At 49.4% G+C, this 17,458-nt stretch overlaps 1 protein-coding gene across 5 annotated transcripts in view; it reads left to right on the top strand.

The window, feature by feature from the left end:
- ASAP1 (ArfGAP with SH3 domain, ankyrin repeat and PH domain 1) overlaps nucleotides 1-17,458 on the top strand; it is a 348,630-nt gene that overhangs the window by 78,008 nt on the left and 253,164 nt on the right. For 4 of the 5 annotated variants that reach the window (XM_081214357.1, XM_081214356.1, XM_081214354.1 and 1 more), the window contains one exon: nucleotides 1,926-2,052. The exons of the other annotated variant lie outside the window; for it this stretch is intronic. In XM_081214357.1, coding sequence (XP_081070483.1) covers nucleotides 1,926-2,052 — 127 coding nt within the window. The remainder of the gene's footprint in view (nucleotides 1-1,925; nucleotides 2,053-17,458) is intronic. 5 annotated transcript variants of the gene reach the window in all.

Here is a 17,458-nt window from a genome sequence, read left to right as displayed (position 1 = left end):
AAACAGCTGGAACTCTCACAATGGCTTTCCTGTGCACAAAGCACTTTCCTATCCGTTATCATTTAACAGCCTCATGGGGTTGGTGCCCTCATCTTTCCTCTTCTTGGGAGGCAACTGAAGGCCAAGATCGCAGAGCCAACAGCTCGAGGCAGCCCCTCATTCTCTTTTCTGCTCAGGATGTCACCTTGTCAGAGAGGCCTTCTCTGAACACTCCTTATACCATAGCACCTGCATCACTTTGTTACTCTATGTGTGCTCCACTTTATACTACCTAAGTATTGCTTGTCTGTTTCCCTACTAGAAGGTAAGGTCAGGAGAGCAGCTCATTGTCATTGCGGAATCTCCAGGGCATATAGCAGGGCCTTAGTAAATAGTTATTGACGGTGAGCGAGGAGATGCGTTTTCATTCGACAATCCCTCCCAGGCCCAATGCTAAGACCGGTCCACAAGGTCCCTCCCTGCCCTGAGGCACCCCGGTGTGGTTTGCAGAAGGTTGTCAGACAACAAGACAACCAACCATACAAGATGGCAGGAACTCAATCCCAGGGGAGGCCACGGGGCCAGCCTTCTGCCCAGGGCGGGGAGCATTTGGGAGCTGAGTTTACCAGGCGGCTCCCATTGGCTCCAATTACAGGAGCCAATCCTGAGGCGCTTCCTAAGGGTCTAGCTTTTTTTTTTTTTTTTCAAAACCAATTTCATCCGCAATCAATGGTGAGAAATTAAATGGATTCTTTGGACTAAGTAGATTGAGCAAAACAGCCATCTGCCAGGGCCGAGGAATGAGCAATCTCTTGGTAATTTTTCCGCTGAAATTTGGCATATGCTTGGCGATGTACACCATTTGCACCTTGGGAAATGCCTTTTACACCCCTGACCCTCGTCTGGCCTTCAGGTTTAAAAAAAAATGCAAATGAAAGATTAGAAAATTATAAAAAAGAAAGAACCCTTCATGTGTCTTCTCTTAGCATTTTAGCGACTTAAGCAAACTGCACAAAACTAGCCTTCCAAAGGCGGTGAGCGCCCTGAAAGGGAGTGAGGGCCGGGGTCGGCGAGCGGGCAGCTGCAAGCCCGGGCGCCGGGCCGGCTCCTCGCTGCGGCCGCGGGGGCCACCCAGTGCCCCTGTCGCCGGGCCCGCGGCCCTCGCAGCAGGAGGAGGTTCTCCGGGCCTCGCTTCCTGCACCCACACGGGGCTAAAAAAGAACGCGCACAACTTTTTTTGGTCCCCCTTCTTGCGAAACGCTCGCGTAACGAGCTCGCCGGAGTAACCGCTCCGGGGGCGGCCCGGGGACGCGGGCTTCCGCCGCCCCGCGCGGGCCCCGCCCGGAGCGGGCGTCGGAACGCGGCCCGGGCGGCGGCGCGCGCGCGCGCGGGCGGGGGACGCGACGGAGGCGGGGCGGGGCGGGGCGGAGCGGGGCGGGGGGTCCGGTGGCGCGTGCGCAGAGCACTTCCTTGTTTGTCCCCGTGACTGTAGCGGGAGCGCAGCCCGCCTCCCGCCAGCCCGCCAGCGGGAGTGTGTGCTCAGTCAGTCGGTGTCCGCGCCGCCGCCTGTCAGAGCGTGTGAGGAGGCAGCGCCTGCCGCCCCGACCTGCCCAGCCCGGGCCCCCGCGCAGCGCCGCGCAGCGCCGCGTCCCCTCCCCCGCCGCCGCCGGCATGAGCAGAGGGAGGCGGGTCCCCGAGAGCCCCCTGCCTCGCGCGCCGCTCAGAGTTTGAAGGGCCCCGCGCCGAGCGCCGCCGCCGCCTGCTTCGGCTGCCAACCCTTTCTCCTGCCGTCGCCGCCGCCGCCGGGATCTCGAGCCGCTCCAGGCCGGGCGGCGGGTGGCGCGCTGCGCGCGGGGCGTTCATGAGCCGCCGGCCGGCCCGCGGCCCCGAGAGCCTGCGCCGTGACTCACCCCCCGCCCCCGCTTGTGTCTCGCCCTCCCCGGCAGGATGCCGGACCAGATCTCCGTCTCCGAGTTTATCGCCGAGACCACCGAGGACTACAACTCGCCCACCACATCCAGCTTCACCACGCGGCTGCACAACTGCAGGAACACCGTGACGCTGCTGGAGGAGGTAGGTCGGGGCCGGTGCCCTCCGCGCACCACCCCCCCCCGCCCCCGGCGCCCGCCCCCCAGCCGGGGACCCCGGCCCGCTCGCTGGGATGCCTCGCTGTCTCCCCTCGCGGCCGCCGCCTCGCAGTTGGATTGTTTCGATTTCCGAGCCGGGGAGGATGGGGATGTTGGGGCCTGGGGAGCCACACCCCCTCCGGGACCCCCTCTGCCCACCGCGCTCCCAGGTGATCGAGGGACTTCGGATGTGCAGCCCCCGCCCCATTTCCCCCCGGAGCTGGAGGTGGGGAGAGAACTGAGCGGGCTCTGGACAGCCCGAGGCAGAAGAAGAGGGAAGTCCCCTCCCTCTCTTGCGCCCTTCCTGGGTGCCAAGCAGGCTTCTAGGCACCTTCCACATCCTTGTGACCCTCTCGTAACCCGCGAAGTAGGTGGTGTCAGGCCACCGAGGGCAGAGGGAGGCGAAGCCCTGTGGCCAAGGTCACTAGTAAGGGACTGGGAGATGGTCAGTGAATGCAGCTCTCCAAGGCCCGGCTTGGCCAGGCAGGCTTCGCTGCATAGGCGAGGGCCGGTGGAAAAATCCCAAAGGAATGAGAGGGGGCTCAGGCCGGGGCTGCCTCCACCCCAGGATTCCTCCCTTCTAGTCCTAAAGCCCTGGGTGGAAAGAGATATCTGTGCATCCTGGTCCTCACCCTCCTCCCCTGGCTGGATGGTTTGGTAGGGTTTGAGGCTGCTGCGCCAGCAGGATCTGCCCACAGGGAACTCCTGAGCTGTGAATGCAGACCCGAGGCTGATGCTGCCTGGAAAAGCTGGCTAGACGGGAAGAAGGGAGGCCTGAGACTGCAGAAAGAACAGCTCCTCTTATCTGGGTCCTCCGGGGAAAGGTTGTGGGTGCCCAGGGCGGAGCCAAGGGTGTAGCAGTTTCCTTTAAAATTTTAAGTGAATTAGTGATCGAGCAGAGTGGGTAGGTAAGGAGGAACCCACAAGCCCAGGAGCTGCAGAAGCCTCCGAACCTCCATAAAAATAGACATTTGCCCTGGAACTCTGCACCATCTGTAAGTGCTGTAAAGCACCGCTACCCTCCAAAGAAGCCAAACCTATTTCAACTGAAAAAAGACAGCATTGGGGGAAGTTAGGAAGGCAGATCGTTTTCCCTGCGTAGATTATTATTGTGTGGTTTGGGAAGCTCTTTCTGATTTAAGCTCACCATGGCTCCCCCTCTGTAACATTAAGAAGCTTGGGCTTCTGTGGGCAAACTGCTCTTGATGCAGGCTTTGATACTCGCTCTGGGTCAGGTTACAAGCAGAACTGGTGTTCAGAAGCCCAGGGGCCCTAAATTTTAGGAGGGGAGACGTTCCTGCTAGCGCTGGGTCCTGTTTTGCTGGCCTGATGCTGCATATTAGTCTGAATGTTTTATGCCAGTTGAGGTTGCTTCTGGAGTCTCTCTGAAGTTAATGTTGGGTTATTGAACTGAATTTTGAAATTCAGCTGGAGAAATACCATCTAACTAGATTTGTTGGAAAGCCAGAGGTAAATGGCTCTCTTCTTTGTTTTGGTTTTGTTTTTGTCAATTGCCTGTCTGTTGCACCAGCCTGATGTTTGGTGTCTGGGATTAAACGGACTTGCCAGGCATTCAACCCTATGACAAGTCTGTCCTTCACTTGATTGTGATAAATTGAAACATGCTGATATGGGAGCATTTTTCTTCCTTCTTCTGTACTAGTTGTATATGCTTCTAAAGGCTGTGACATCGGTTAGACTGAGCGGTTATTTTCCTTCTAGAGAAGTTCTTCAGTGCCTGCTAATAGAGCTGTCAATTATTTTAACTTTCCCTTTCTGCACATTCAGATAGTGTCACTGTATTCTGTTTCTGTGGGGTGTGATAAGGGTAGGGTAAGTATATAGTTGGTGATGCTGTTTGTAGGGGTATGTGCCCACATTTTGCGGCCACACCAGAGGATAGGGTTAATGTTTTAAAATTACATGCAGCTGCTCTTGATCTTCCTTTGAGGTTACTAAATTTAACAGCAAATACAGCAGATACATTATTTTGGCGAGGAATATTGTTTTGCAAGGTTAGATAGAAAAACAGACCTGGGGATGATAGAAACGTGGTCACCTATGAACTTGAGAAGGACTTGGAACCAGGCTGGAAGTTCACAAGTGTCATGTTGGAGTACGTTGATATGTTCTCAGAAATATCACAATGAATGTTTCATAGAGAGTGGCACAGTACTTTTGTAACTTTTTCTGAACTCAAGTGCAGTCCTGGTCAAGAAGTCATTGTCTCCAGTCTGCATCTTTTAACTATTGAGCTGTATTCCATGACGTTGGACTCGTGAGTGATTGCCTTTAGCATAAATGTGAAATATGCCCTTTAGTTTCTTAATTGATAGATAATCACCACAGTTGAATTTTTAATCCCCCCAACCCGAGCTTACATATGTGGAAGAGGTACATTAGTATAAGTGTCTTGAGTGGATCAGAATTCAGTTCTTAAAAATTATGGGGCTTAGGACTTCCCTGGTGGCGCAGTGGTTAAGAATCCACCTGCCAGTGCAGGGGCACAGGTTCGAGCCCTGGTCCGGGAAGATCCCACATGCCGCGGAGCAACTAAGCCCGTGCGCCACAACTACTGAGCCTGAGCTCTAGAGTCCACGAGCCACAACTACTGAGCCTCAACTACTGAAGCCTGCGCACCTAGAGCCCGTTGCTTCGCAAGAAAAGCCACTGCAATGAGAAGCCCGCGCACCGTAACAAAGAGTAGACCCCGCTCACTGCAACCAGAGAAAAGCCCGCACGCAGCAATGAAGACCCAACACAGCCAAAAAATTAATTAATTAATCAAAAACAATTATGGGGCTTAAGGTTGTTATCCTCAAAATATAAGGAAAAGTTTTGGGCCAGACCACGAAATCTTGTTGGCCTAGGCTTCATGAGTGAGATATACGGAAACTTTAAGAGCGCTGTTTGTGTTATCTTGTGGTTTTTCTTAGGAATAGAACTTTTGGGTACTTTTTTGGTGATGTGGAAACTCAGGAATAGGAATTAATTTGGGCAGCTTAGAATTTTTCTAAAAATCTTTTTCTAGTTCTACTAATTGTCTTCCTATTTATTTATGAACTTTTTTGCTCTTTGGATTCCTAAGTCTCACCTAAAAGATTGTATTAGATCTCCTAGCTTGGAACCCCAAATTAGCCCACACTCCCCCTTTTGCTGTGTCCTGTCAGCAAAGATGTTCTGTGCTTTGCAGGCGCTTTTATTTTCATCTCTCTGTGATGTGCACTCGAGGAGCTGGGTCAGAAATATGTGGTAAAAAAGGAAAAGAGTTTACTTCTGGGCTTCACCTTTGGGGGCAAAGGGTCCCACATGACTCTGGAAGTCATGGCGTGGCTGGCACACAATGAGTGGCTGCTTTTGAGAGGCAAGAGCGGATGGGCTGCCAAGGTTTCATGCTGGTGTGTGAGTGTTTGCCAAGCAAAAAGCCAGTGTTTTGCTTATTCAGCAACCAGAGCACACTGATGTGTACCATTTGACTTGTGACCGTTTGGAAATTATGAGTAAATGACTAGGAGAAGGCAGAGCTTTCCCAAGAAGGTAGCAAGCAGGCACATTCCAGGACCACTGTCCGGGGTGAGAGTAGGATAGACTCTCCATTTAAAGGCTTAGATCGGTCCATACTTAGTGCTTGGTGACGGGGAGAGTCCGATATGGTACACGAAGGTCGGCTTGGTTATTTAGTATTGGCCCAGCACTTTTATCTTTGGTGACGGTGGAGGAGGCGTGTTCTGCCCATTTATTGAGCAGCTGCTCTGTACCAGGCGCATTGAAGACACACAGCACGCGTGATCACACTTAACTCTCATACAGGCTTTATGAAGGAGGGACAGTTGTTACCTCCATTTTACAGAGAAGAAAATTGAGATGAAGTGATGAAGTGATTTGTCTCCAAGGTCAAATGGCTAGTAAGTAAATGAGTTAGGAAATCCTAAACAGTTAAGACATAAAGTAGACGTTCTAAATGTCTACAAAGACATATTCCAGGGGTTTTGTAGAGAACGTAGGAGGCTTCACTTTTTTTTTTTTAAATAAATTTATTTATTTTAGGCTGTGTTGGGTCTTCGTTGCTGCGCACGGGCTTTCTCTAGTTGTGGCTCACGGGCTCTAGAGCGCAGGCTCAGTAGTTGTGGCGCACAGGCTTAGCTGCTCCGTGGCATGTGGGATCCTCCCGGACCGGGGCACAAACCTGTGTCCCCTGCATCGGCAGGCGGACTCTCAACCACTGCGCCACCAGGGAAGCCCCAGTCCTTTCTGAAGTCATAGAAATGTTTGGCTAAATGAAGAAATGAATGAAAGTGTGGAATGGAGGTTCCATATCAAGGCCTGTTCCAAAATAACAGTAGTTACCAGCTGTTAGTGCTCTTACTGTGTGCCAGCCCCATACACTATTATTTCACGCTGACGTTTACCCTACTATTATCATTGACCTCATCTTATGATAGTTAAGTCTTTTGCCCAGCATCACACTAACGGTAAGTAGTGGATTTGGGAATTAATCCCATACCTATAGTGTTTCCATGCATGCCAGTCAGACTTCATCTGTATGTGTTTCCTCCCACCCCATGTAAGTTTTCATTTTTATCCATGTTCTTTGGGGCATCTTCTTCCATGCTGATGACTAGAGGTCATCAATCTTTGATAAATGCTTTTAAGTCCTCAAGTGTTGTTCTAGGGAATCTCACGTGTAGGACCTGTATGGCCAGAGCTTGGAGTCTGACCTTGTTCATCAGCTCCCAGTGTTTTAGAATACAGTTGCATTACTTCTCTTAAATTTTAAAAGCTGGTAAACTTAATAGGAAGTGCTCCTTTATATAGTGGCTGCTAAACTTGGTTGTAGTCTTAAAAAAAACAAGTCTCAGGAAGGGTTTAGATAAAATCAGAGTTGGTCCTTTGCATTGCTTAAGGTTAAGAATATGTGCTTACTTTGTCCCTGAGCTCTTGAAGATAAAACAACAAAAGGTGAACAGGTCTTCCCCGATGCCACTGTCCCATGCAAAATTCTGGGCTCTGTGGCTCAGCCCTCAGTCCCGAGGTATTTAGGGTGAGTTTCCTCTGGACATAACCAGAAAAGGCCAGTGAGTGAAGGATACATTTGCCTATAGAAGCAAGGAGAGAAGGACACTTCCTTTATGTACCAGAACTCATCCTCTTTCTAAAACGAGGCTCAAACCTGTTAGCCGGCTAGTCCAAGCTAATGCTGTTTGCCTTTTATGTACATCTTTAGGGTTTAAAGAACATTGTCTACTTCTACCATCTAATAAAATCCCTGTCTGATAGCATTCTTATCATTCTTTTACATATGAATAAACCAAGGCTCAGAGAGGTAAAATGTGTTCCCCAAGGTCACACAGTAGTGAATGCTCTGAATGCAGGATCTCTGGATCTGAAAGCCTTTCTGTTTCATCTCTAGTTCACTATTTTGTGCTTCCTGTCTGCTAGTTTTTTGTTTGTATGTTTGTTTGTTTGTTTTTTGTCTTGCAGATGTCTACTGATGATTTTTCTTATCTCCACTTGATTTCTAGTGCCAGAGACAGAGAGAGAGACACAAAGATAGTTTGGGGTAGAGAAGAAAAAGGGAAAGTTGTTTTTCTCTCTTCTTAAGAGACCTCTTGTTGGACCTCTCTTGAAATCTGTGTCTTTTGTAGTCAGAGACAGCGCTGCCAGCAGTCCTCCCTGGGTTCGGCAGAAGTGGAAAAGGCCCTGTGGCTTCCAGCTCCACCCTGGCATACTTGGTCTGGGACTGTTGACTAACCTGTCTTTGCCTGTGAGCGGCCTGCGGCCCTGGCTGAAGAACCGTGACTCTGGGTTGGAGTGCTGCAGGGCTCTCCGGCTGGCTGCCTTCGGGCTTCCTGCCCATCACAGCCCTGCCTTTGGGCTGGGTGCTGGGAACTCTGGACATCAGAGCTGAAGGGGCCTCGGAGAAAATCTAGTCTGGTGCTTGCCAGCCTAGGAGCCTGGTCTCTGAGGGGCCCATGGAAGTTGCCATGTGGGTCCAACAGCCACTGGCAGTAGCCCAGGAAAATTAATAGACACCTCTCATAGTGTGGTTCAGCATATTTCTCATGCCAGTTGTCTTGGATTTTGGCTGAAATACATCCACTTGGTGGTGGAGCACTGATTATCTCCTGCTGGTCAGATACTTGGATTGCCAGTTATAGATTCCTAAAATTGGGAAGCAAAATGTTCTCTCGTTCTTGTTTTTGGTTTGCTAGAAGAAGCTTTGAGTTTTGTATTCCGGTGGGAGAAAGCTCATGAAGGAGAAGGACACACACCGATCTAGTTTAGTAATGTTGCTTTCAGAGGTGGAAACGGAGACCTAAAGCTGGGAAGGAAATTAGGCAGGGATTTGAATTCCAGTCTCCTGACTCCTAGCCCAGGCTCTTTGCGCGCTGCTCTCCCAAAGGGCTATGGAGGCTGGTTGTACACGGGGTGGGGCGGATGGGGGGGACCCTGTGGCTCTTGCGATGATGCCTTTTCCAGTGTCGTTCCCTAGAACTTGCTTCCAGGTAGAAGGAGTGGAGAATGAACCCGAACTTGGGAACCTGATCTTGCCAGCCGCTCTGCTGGTAAGTCCTGCCCTCACATGACCTGCTGTGCGAAGCCGCAGCAGCCGTCCCTGATGTGGGGCTGGGAGGCTTTCATTAGAAGCGTTTGTGGTGTTGGATGTTCAGACGTTACCCAGACCTTTGTCTTTACGTCTGGGAGTCAAGGGAGCCTCAGAGAGGTGGTTTCCATTTATGTAACCTAGTCATTTGGGGACTAGAGGCAGACCTTGGCCTCAGCCATTCCCACATGTATTATTTAAACGCGAGTAAGTGATGGGCTGGATGGGGATCGCTTTGCAGCTGAGCCTCGGTTTCCTCATTCGGTGAATAAATGGCATTGTTTTGAGTATCAAAGGAGATAATGCAAGTGCCGCACTCATCAGGTGACTGCATTACCGGTAAAATGTGGCCCTATGAATGCCAAGGTCTGACCTGTCTCATTAGTCAGGCTTCCTCCCGTGGGGCGGGGAGGAAGGAGGTGAAAGGCCTTCCTTGATGGGGAGCCGGGCAGAGCTCTCTCCACGGTGGACCAGCGGCGACATGTGGGTCGGGGAGGACGAAGTTCCCTTGCCGAGGTTGATTGCAGCCCTGTTATCGTCTAGTGTGTGTCAGGCAAGTCACTGAACCTTCGTGTGTCTTAGTGACCTCATGGAGATAGTACCTGCCTCGTAGTGATTCGGTGTACGTGAAGTGCACGGAGCCGTGCCCGGCATGGTTGGCGCTCTCTAAACGATTGTTCTTAACGTCACTGTTGTTGCTGTTTATTATTAATGGGGTTGGACCCTTGATCGTGTGACCGAGAGGACGAGCCTCGGTAGAGTCATTTTGGACGGATGCGTGATGAGGTCAGTGACAGAGCCAGCTGTGTGCCTGGGAGGAGCTGGAGGGTGGAGGCGCAGATAGGACTAGAGGGGGGACTAGGGTAGCACTCAACACGTTGACCACTGGGGGGGTCACGGTCAAAGCCAGCTTGATCTGAAATAGACTGTCAACTCCGTTTTACTCTATACTCAGCCCTCGGCAGTACTGCTGTGAAGGAAGGGAACCAGTGGCCAGTGCTGCCCCCTCGGACCCAGGCCGCTCTGATGGGCTCTGCCGGTGCGGCCTTGCTGTCCGTGCTTCCTGGTGTCACTGCTGATTCTTTGTTTCCTTCCCCCTGACCTCCTTGTGCCATATCCCCTCCATGGGTGCGTCAAAGCTGGGGCAGTGCTGCCCCTTTTGATTTTGGCTGGGGCTCTGGGGTAATGAGCCGCATTCTCTGTTACATAATAAATGCAGGTATTTGGTTTGGGTCCTTTGTGGGGAGGTGCTGGGGGAAGCATTTATGTGTTGGCCCTGACTGGGACAGGGCGTGGCAGCTTGGTTGTTTGCTTTGCTGATTACAGCTTGAAGCACGGGAGACCACAAGGAATTCTATTTTGGTTTGGAGGCAGGCGCCTTCAAAGAAAAGCATTTACTCTTGAATTTGCATTTCTGTGAGCCTCATAACTTCTTTTTTTATTATTATTATTATTTTAAATTTTTGGCTGCGTTGGGTCTTCATTGCTGTGCGCAGGCTGTCTCTAGTTGCGCGAGCGGGGACTACTCTTCGTTGCGGTGCGCGGGCTTCTCATTGCAGTGGCTTCTCTAGTTGCGGAGCACAGGGTCTAGGCGCGTGGGCTTCAGTAGTTGTGGCACATGGGCTCAGTAGTTGTGGCGCACGCGCTTAGTTGCTCCACGGCACGTGGGATCTTCCCAGGCCAGGGCTTGAACCTGCGTCCCCTGCATTGGCAGGTGGATTCTTAACCACTGTGCCACCAGGGAAGCCCCATAACTTCTTTTCAGTGTCAGTAAGCTGAATTTTCGTTATTTGTGGGGCAGGAGTTAGGTCAGACCTGGAGGCCCTTGACCCCGCTTGGTCTTAACAGAATCTGGGAGTTCACAGTGGGTTCTTCCCGCCCAGAGGCCTTTCTGAGCAGCCCTGTGTCATGGTGCTGTTTGTGGTCACTTATGTAAGAACTGAATTTTAACACCAAGGCTATGGTATAATTTTCCCAAAAGAACTGGAATATGTGTGCCTTTGATAAGACAGCACCCAATTTAGCCACCCAGAAGCTAGGAAAACAAAATCAGAGCCTCTTGCCCCAGGGAGGTAAAGCCCCAAAGATGATTGCACTGCACGTAGCAACTATTACAGAAAGCAGAGTCTGTCCAGACCATCCCTTTCCCTGCCAGATGTGATTTGGATGGAGAAAAAGATAAGTGCTTCCAAGCTCTTTCTGTTAAGTTCTTCCAAGCTCTTTCTGTTATTAATAGAGCCTGGATACCTTGTATTTCTGTAGCGTTGTGCTCAGGGGCTAGGGCAAGGACGGCCGTGTCCCCAGTGCCCTGTATTATTATGAGATACACTCGACAGAGCTGGAAAAGGCCTTAGAGACCGTCTCCTGCTTTCTGTGGACGAGGAAGCTGAGACCCAGAAAGCCCAGGTGTGTTAGGCTCTTTTGTTGGAAGTAACAGACTCTGTCTCCCGCCAAGAAAACAAAATACAGCTAGTTCAGGCAAAATGAGGGTTTATTATAAGGGCTCACGGGGAGTATTTTATGGAACGCAAGGAGCAAGCATGGTAGGAAGTGAGGATATTCTCTTGAGCAGATGGTGGAGATTGGCAGCCCTGGCTCTAGCGCCCCCCACCAGCTTAGTCTCTGTGCCTGGCTGGGACACTCGGGACGGGGGGTCAGGTCAGCCAGCTGGGGTCAGGAGACCACCGCTAGTGCAGGCAGCTTTGGTGGGTTGGTGGGGCTATCGGATGGGAGGTAGTCCCTCTTCAGCAGGAACTAGGTGTGATGGTGGTCCTCAGAGACAGCTAAGGGAGTAGGGAAGCACCCCCTCTACCCTGGATCACACGGGACGATGGGACGAGGATCTGGTCTTCTGGTCCCACCGTCAGCATCCTTCACTGGAGTGAGAGCCACACGGAGATGACAGTGCCTCCCTCGCAGGGTTGTCAGCGGCCCTGGGGGTGTTAGTTTCTCTGCCCCTCCCTCTGCAAGTCTCGCCTCCTCCCCGTGACCCCTCTGCTCTGTGTACATTTGGGACTTTTGAAGGGCTGCGGTCAGGGCACCGCGCCGCCTAACTGTAGCTTTCCTGATGTGGTCAAGAAAGACCAACATTCCACACAGGGTATGGGTGGAGGAGAAACACCCCCCTGCCGTTTAAACCCATGGTGATGACGTGGTGCTCAGAAGTAATCTCCCATAGATACCCAGGGCGGGTGGAAGATACGGCCGGGCAGCTGGGCTCTGCTGGGGAGATGCGCTGCTTTGATTGGCTGTCCCCCAGTGTCCAATAACAGAAGCTGCTTAAACGTCTGCCGAGGGCCCGCAGCTTTCTTTCCATGTAAGTGACTTCACTGACCAGTTACATACAAGATAAAATTGGAGCGTCTTTGCTGTTTTCAAATGTGGGGAGTCTTCTTTTATGTTTCATTAATCTTCTTTTAAAATGTAGCCCATTTCCTTTTCCTTGTAATGTTTATTCATATTAATAGCACTTACATAAAATTAGGTACTCCTCATTTCCACGAAGTGCGAATCAAAATAAGCGTTCACTGCTGGCCTAGCAGCTGCTGCTGCTTTAATAGTAGTAATATTTTTCATAGCAATGCAAGTGAATGCACTGCCTCCCAGTAAATAAAATGGTGCCATGTCAAAGAACGCTGTCACTGTCCCAAGGCTTCTGCATTTTGAGTAAAAGAGTTTGAACAAATTCTGAATCCGCCAGCACTACAATTAAGCACCTTCTCTACGCTGGGCACTGCGCTGGATGCCTTACACACGTCATTCCACTTAATTCAACCCTTCCAGCAGCTCTGTGGGGTGGGCACTGTTGCCCGTTTTACAGATGACAGGCTCAGCTTAGAAAGGATTCAGACCAGTCCATGATCTTTCTACCTCAGACTCGTCCTAAAGAAAAAATGCTTTATATTGTGAATGGAATGTTAATGAAATAGAACAATCAGGAAATAGGCTTCAGCTGAAGCGTGAGATATTTCGGTTAGAGTTGAATAAGAACTTCCTGACAAGATATTAAATACCACTGGGTGGTCATGGGAATGACATTTTTTCCCCTCCAGTTGGCTAATTAACTATATTATATACTTATTCATGGTCATGCATGTATTCACTTGCAGTAGATTGTAAGTACCTTGAGGCCAGGGATACCCTGTCCCGCGCCCCTTTTTCTTTTACCTACTGTCACTCAGAAATATGACTAAACTAATGAAGGGTAGAATGAAATTGCATTTGATTTATAATTGTTGAGGGTAGGTCTGGTAAAAGTTTTCCAGGTGCTGCTATCTACCTCTCTGGACTACCAATTACATAGAGCAAGTGGAAAAAACCCTCGATCGCTAAATTTCCTGGAGGTGTTGCCACAGATTCATGGCAGACCTGGATGCCAAGCTGAATTTTTGGTCTAGATTTTTGGTGTCTGCAACCTGCAGTCTTTCAGTGGGCTAGCAATTTCAGGAACAGTGACAGCTCTCACTTTTTGAGTCCCAGCTCTATCCTGAGTACAGAAATAACTGTCTGTGTTATTTTTAACCCTCACATCACCCAGCTAATAAATAATGGAGCCGGGAATCACACCCAGGTCTGTGGGGCTCCGCAGCCAAACCCTTCCCACATCCAACCAGCCTGACTTTGCTGTGACTTAGCTGCAAAGTGCAAGGGAAAGGAAGAGAGTCAGGTTAGTGTTTACTTTCTTAGTGGAAACAAACACACAAACAAGACCTGCATATTCCAGTGGAAGAGAAAGCATTTTCCCCTCTGGATTTGTTTCCTTAAAGTTGAATGGGAGGCATTTAAATTTGGATAATTTATATGCATTGTCTGGGGCAGCCAGGTTGTGATATGGTATCAGAGGGATTACCAAGAGAATTGGTATTTTCAAAAAGAGTTGATCTCTCTGATTTTCCTTTACAAATGGTAAGGAGTGAATCGTGATTTTACGAGCAGTTGTGCTCTGGGTTTACTCTCCAACTTTTCTGAACTCATTGTTATAACTGCTTACGAATATGTAGGGTCTCATTTCTTCCACAACACTTTTTAAGGCAACAAAGCTACCGTTTCCTCATTTGACACATGAGGAAACGGAGGCTCAGAAAGTTGAAATGACTTGTCAAAGGTCACAAGACTGAAGAAGTAGCGCGCTGAAGCTACAGGACAGTTCTGCCGTCCAGTCTCGTGTGTTGTGTCCCACCCCACTGCCCCGCGGAAAAAGCTCACCATCTGAAAGAGGTGGATCTATGGGATGTTTTGTCAGGTGATTTTTAACTTAAAGAATACCTTCTGACTTAAAAAAAAGAACATGGATTTTATTATTGGACTATTTTGTAATACTTTGCATTCTTGGATTCCCCCCTACACACACAGATAGCTTTTGTAGTCTCTTTTCTCCTTAGTAGCTCAGTTACTTTGGGCATGTTTCTGTTTTAGTTTGTTGGTTTGTTTGTGACTTTCACACATGCAAAAGTAGAGAAACCAGTAGGAACTTCCACCTACCTTGATTTTTGAAGCAATTCCAGAAACTCTTTCATTTCATCCATACATATTTTAGTGTGTATCTCTGAAAGATACGGACTTGAAAAACAACAGCTACGCTGAACCACAATAAATATAATGATCACATCAAAAATGAACACTTTCTCAATATAGCATTAAATATTCAGTCAGTGTTCAAATTTCCCCAGCTATCTTTTTTTTTTTTTATGATTTGTTAAAACCAGGATCCACATGCAATCCATAGGTTCAACTTGACATGTATGTAAAATGTCTTTAATCTATGGGTACCCCCTCTTTTTTTTTCTTTGTAATTCATTTGTGGACAAAAAGAGTTGTTTGTCCCATAGAATTTCCCATAGTCTGGATAGCGTTGCTTGTGTCTCTGGTGTGATTTAACAGGTGCTACAATCTTCTTTTTTTTCTTAATTTTTATTGGGGTATAGTTGCTTTATAGTGTTGTGTTAGGCTACAACCTATTCTTTTTTTAAAAAAAATTAATTTATTTTATTATTTATTTATTTTTGGCTGCCTTGGGTCTTTGTTGCTGTGTGCAGGCTTTCTCTAGTTGCGGTGAGCGGGGTCTCCTCTTCCTTGCGGTGTGTGGGCTTCTCACTGCAGTGGCTTCTCTTGTTGCGGAGCACGGGCTCTAGGTGTGTGGGCTTCAGTAGTTGTGGCTCGCGGGCTCTAGAGCTCAGGCTCAGTAATTGTAGCGCATCCACGGCATGTGGGATCTTCCCAGGCCAGGGCTCGAACCCATGTCCCCTGCATTGGCAGGTGGATTCTTAACCACTGCACCACCAGGGAAACCCTGCAATCTATTCTTTTTTTTTTTTTTTTTTTTAAGTTTTATTGAAGTATAGTTGATTTACCATGTTGTGTTCCTGAACCACTTTCAAAGTCTCTATTTCAAGCATCCCATTCTCTGGGTGCCTAGCCAACACCTACTGGTCCATCTCACATCCACTAATTTGCAGACCCTGCCAGATCTTTGACCACGTCAGGGCCTCCAGTCCACCAATGCTGCTCTGTGACCCATCCACCGCTCTTCGCCCCCTCATAGCTTCATTCCCCTTTTTACCCCGTGACTGGTCAGTTGCGCAGTCTCCCCGCCATACACTCTCATCCCTCTTGTCCCTCTCCTTGTATTGTATCCACCTTCCAAAGCCACAACACTGACCGGAGGCACCTTTGCCTCTACTTTGAGGCTACACCCAAGTAGTTGAATGTGGCTAGAGAACAACAGCCGGATTTGCCAACGCGTCACATTTTAAATTTATGAAAACCTCAGGTGGGTCCTCGCACCGCAGGGAAAATCTACTCTGTCTTACTTATGTCGTTCTTCCACTCTTCAGGACTATTTCCTACCTCTTCTCTCTATTCAAACCTCCATTACTCTCCCCTTTTCACTGTCAGCGGATGGCATTGTTCTCATTTCACTGAGAAAACAGAAGCAATCAGAAGAGAACTTCCTTCTCCTCCAGCCACTAAATCTACCCACTGACCTGTGTCTGAATCCACATACTAGGATGAAAGTGGCTGAGCCGTCCTCATCCTGTCCTGAGTCCCATTGTCTTGAGCACTGGATCTCATCCCCTTTCCTTCACCTACTCAAGAGCCTTCCTCCTGCAATGATCCTTCCCTCTCTCTTGCATCATCAGCCCTTCCCTTTCTACTGCATCATTCCCATGAACATATAAACATACCATAGTACCTTTAATCTCTCATCTCTCTGCTCCCTTTCATAGCGAAACTCCTTAGAAGAGGTGTCTCTATTCACTCCCTCCAATTTCTCATTTTCCAGTCTCTTGAATCTACGTCAGCCGACTTTCGTCCTTATTATTTCACTGAAACTGCTCTTGCCAATGGCAGCGATGGTTCCTGTCCTGCAATCTATTCTTTTTTTTTTTTTTAAATGTTGAGCCTTCCTTTATTTATTTTTATTTTTGGCTGTGTTGGGTCTTCGTTTCTGTGCAAGGGCTTTCTCTAGTTGTGGCAAGCGGGGGCCACTCTTCATCGCGGTGCGCGGGCCTCTCACTGTCGTGGCCCCTCTTGTTGCGGAGCACAGGCTCCAGACGTGCGGGCTCAGTAGTTGTGGCTCACGGGCCTAGTTGCTCCACGGCTTCTGGGATCCTCCCAGACCAGGGCTCTCGAACCCGTGTCCCCTGCATTAGCAGGCAGATTCTCAACCACTGTGCCACCAGGGAAGCCCCTGCAATCTATTCTTAACATACTTTTGTTCCCAATAATTTTTTCATATTGAGAATAAAAGGAATGTATTCCCTTTGTAGAAAACTAGTAGGAAGAGCATAAAAAAGAAAACTGAAAAGTCATCCATAATCCCAGCAGCTAGGGATAACCACTGCTGTCTTTTCAGGCTTTCCTTCCAGATCCATCTACATCCTGCTTACCTTCATTTAAAACGTTGTGAGCATTTCCCCATATCATTCAAAAGTCTACAGTAACATTTTACAAGGCACGTCATTATGTTAATGGCATTTCCCTCCTTCCCTTAAGTTACCCCCAACTGAGGAGTTTGTGTTTTTAAATAGTCAGGCTCAGCAGAAACAGAGCAGTGAATGTGTGAATGCATCTGTCATTATCCGCCTCGTGTTGCTAGATTCCTAGGAGGGGAATTATTGGGTCAAAAGCCAGGTGTATCCATAACTTTCTGAAATGGTTGTCGTATAGCCAGATTCCCCCAGAAGGATGCCTCGTGCGACATTACCTGCCCCCCAAGCCCTGGGCAGCCTGTGAACGAGCTTTTTCCCCACACAGGGACAGCACTGAGTGAGGCCTTGACTTTAAAGTTTCTCCAGAGGGAAAGCTTGGGCATCAGGTGTGCTGTTGCCCTCTCCTGTGTGTTGGTGCACCAGAAGTTACTGTGAGTGTGAAGGGGGAAAGGAGCTAGCGTGGGTGTTTTCGCACTGTTTGCGGAGCAGAGAGGATGGGGGGGCTGAGAGCCCGTGCCATCTCAGTGTCGCGGGGAAGTGGGCAACTCCGCCCTGTCAGCCCTCCAGTCCTTAGTGGTGACTTCTTTGCCTTCTGTAGCCTCCCTGCCCAAATCCCCGCTTAGCATGGAAATAAGTTTGTGAAGGCCTGAGTCTCGTGGCTTCAGGAATACAGAAATCGCATTCGCTAAGGAAAGGGGGGGATGTGTAGGAAACAGACATGGAGTCCGTTGGGCTCCTTGCCAGGGTGTCACCCGGCCCAGGTAGCTCCTCCCCCTCCTTTGCTGCCTGGACGGTTTCACTTCCCCTGTTAGCTCCAC

This window comes from Mesoplodon bidens (assembly GCF_964165515.1).
Source record: "Mesoplodon bidens genome assembly, chromosome: 16".
Lineage (NCBI taxonomy): Eukaryota > Metazoa > Chordata > Mammalia > Artiodactyla > Ziphiidae > Mesoplodon > Mesoplodon bidens.
The sequence above is the reverse complement of the archived record's forward strand: the minus strand, read 5'-3'. Positions and strand labels throughout refer to the sequence as shown.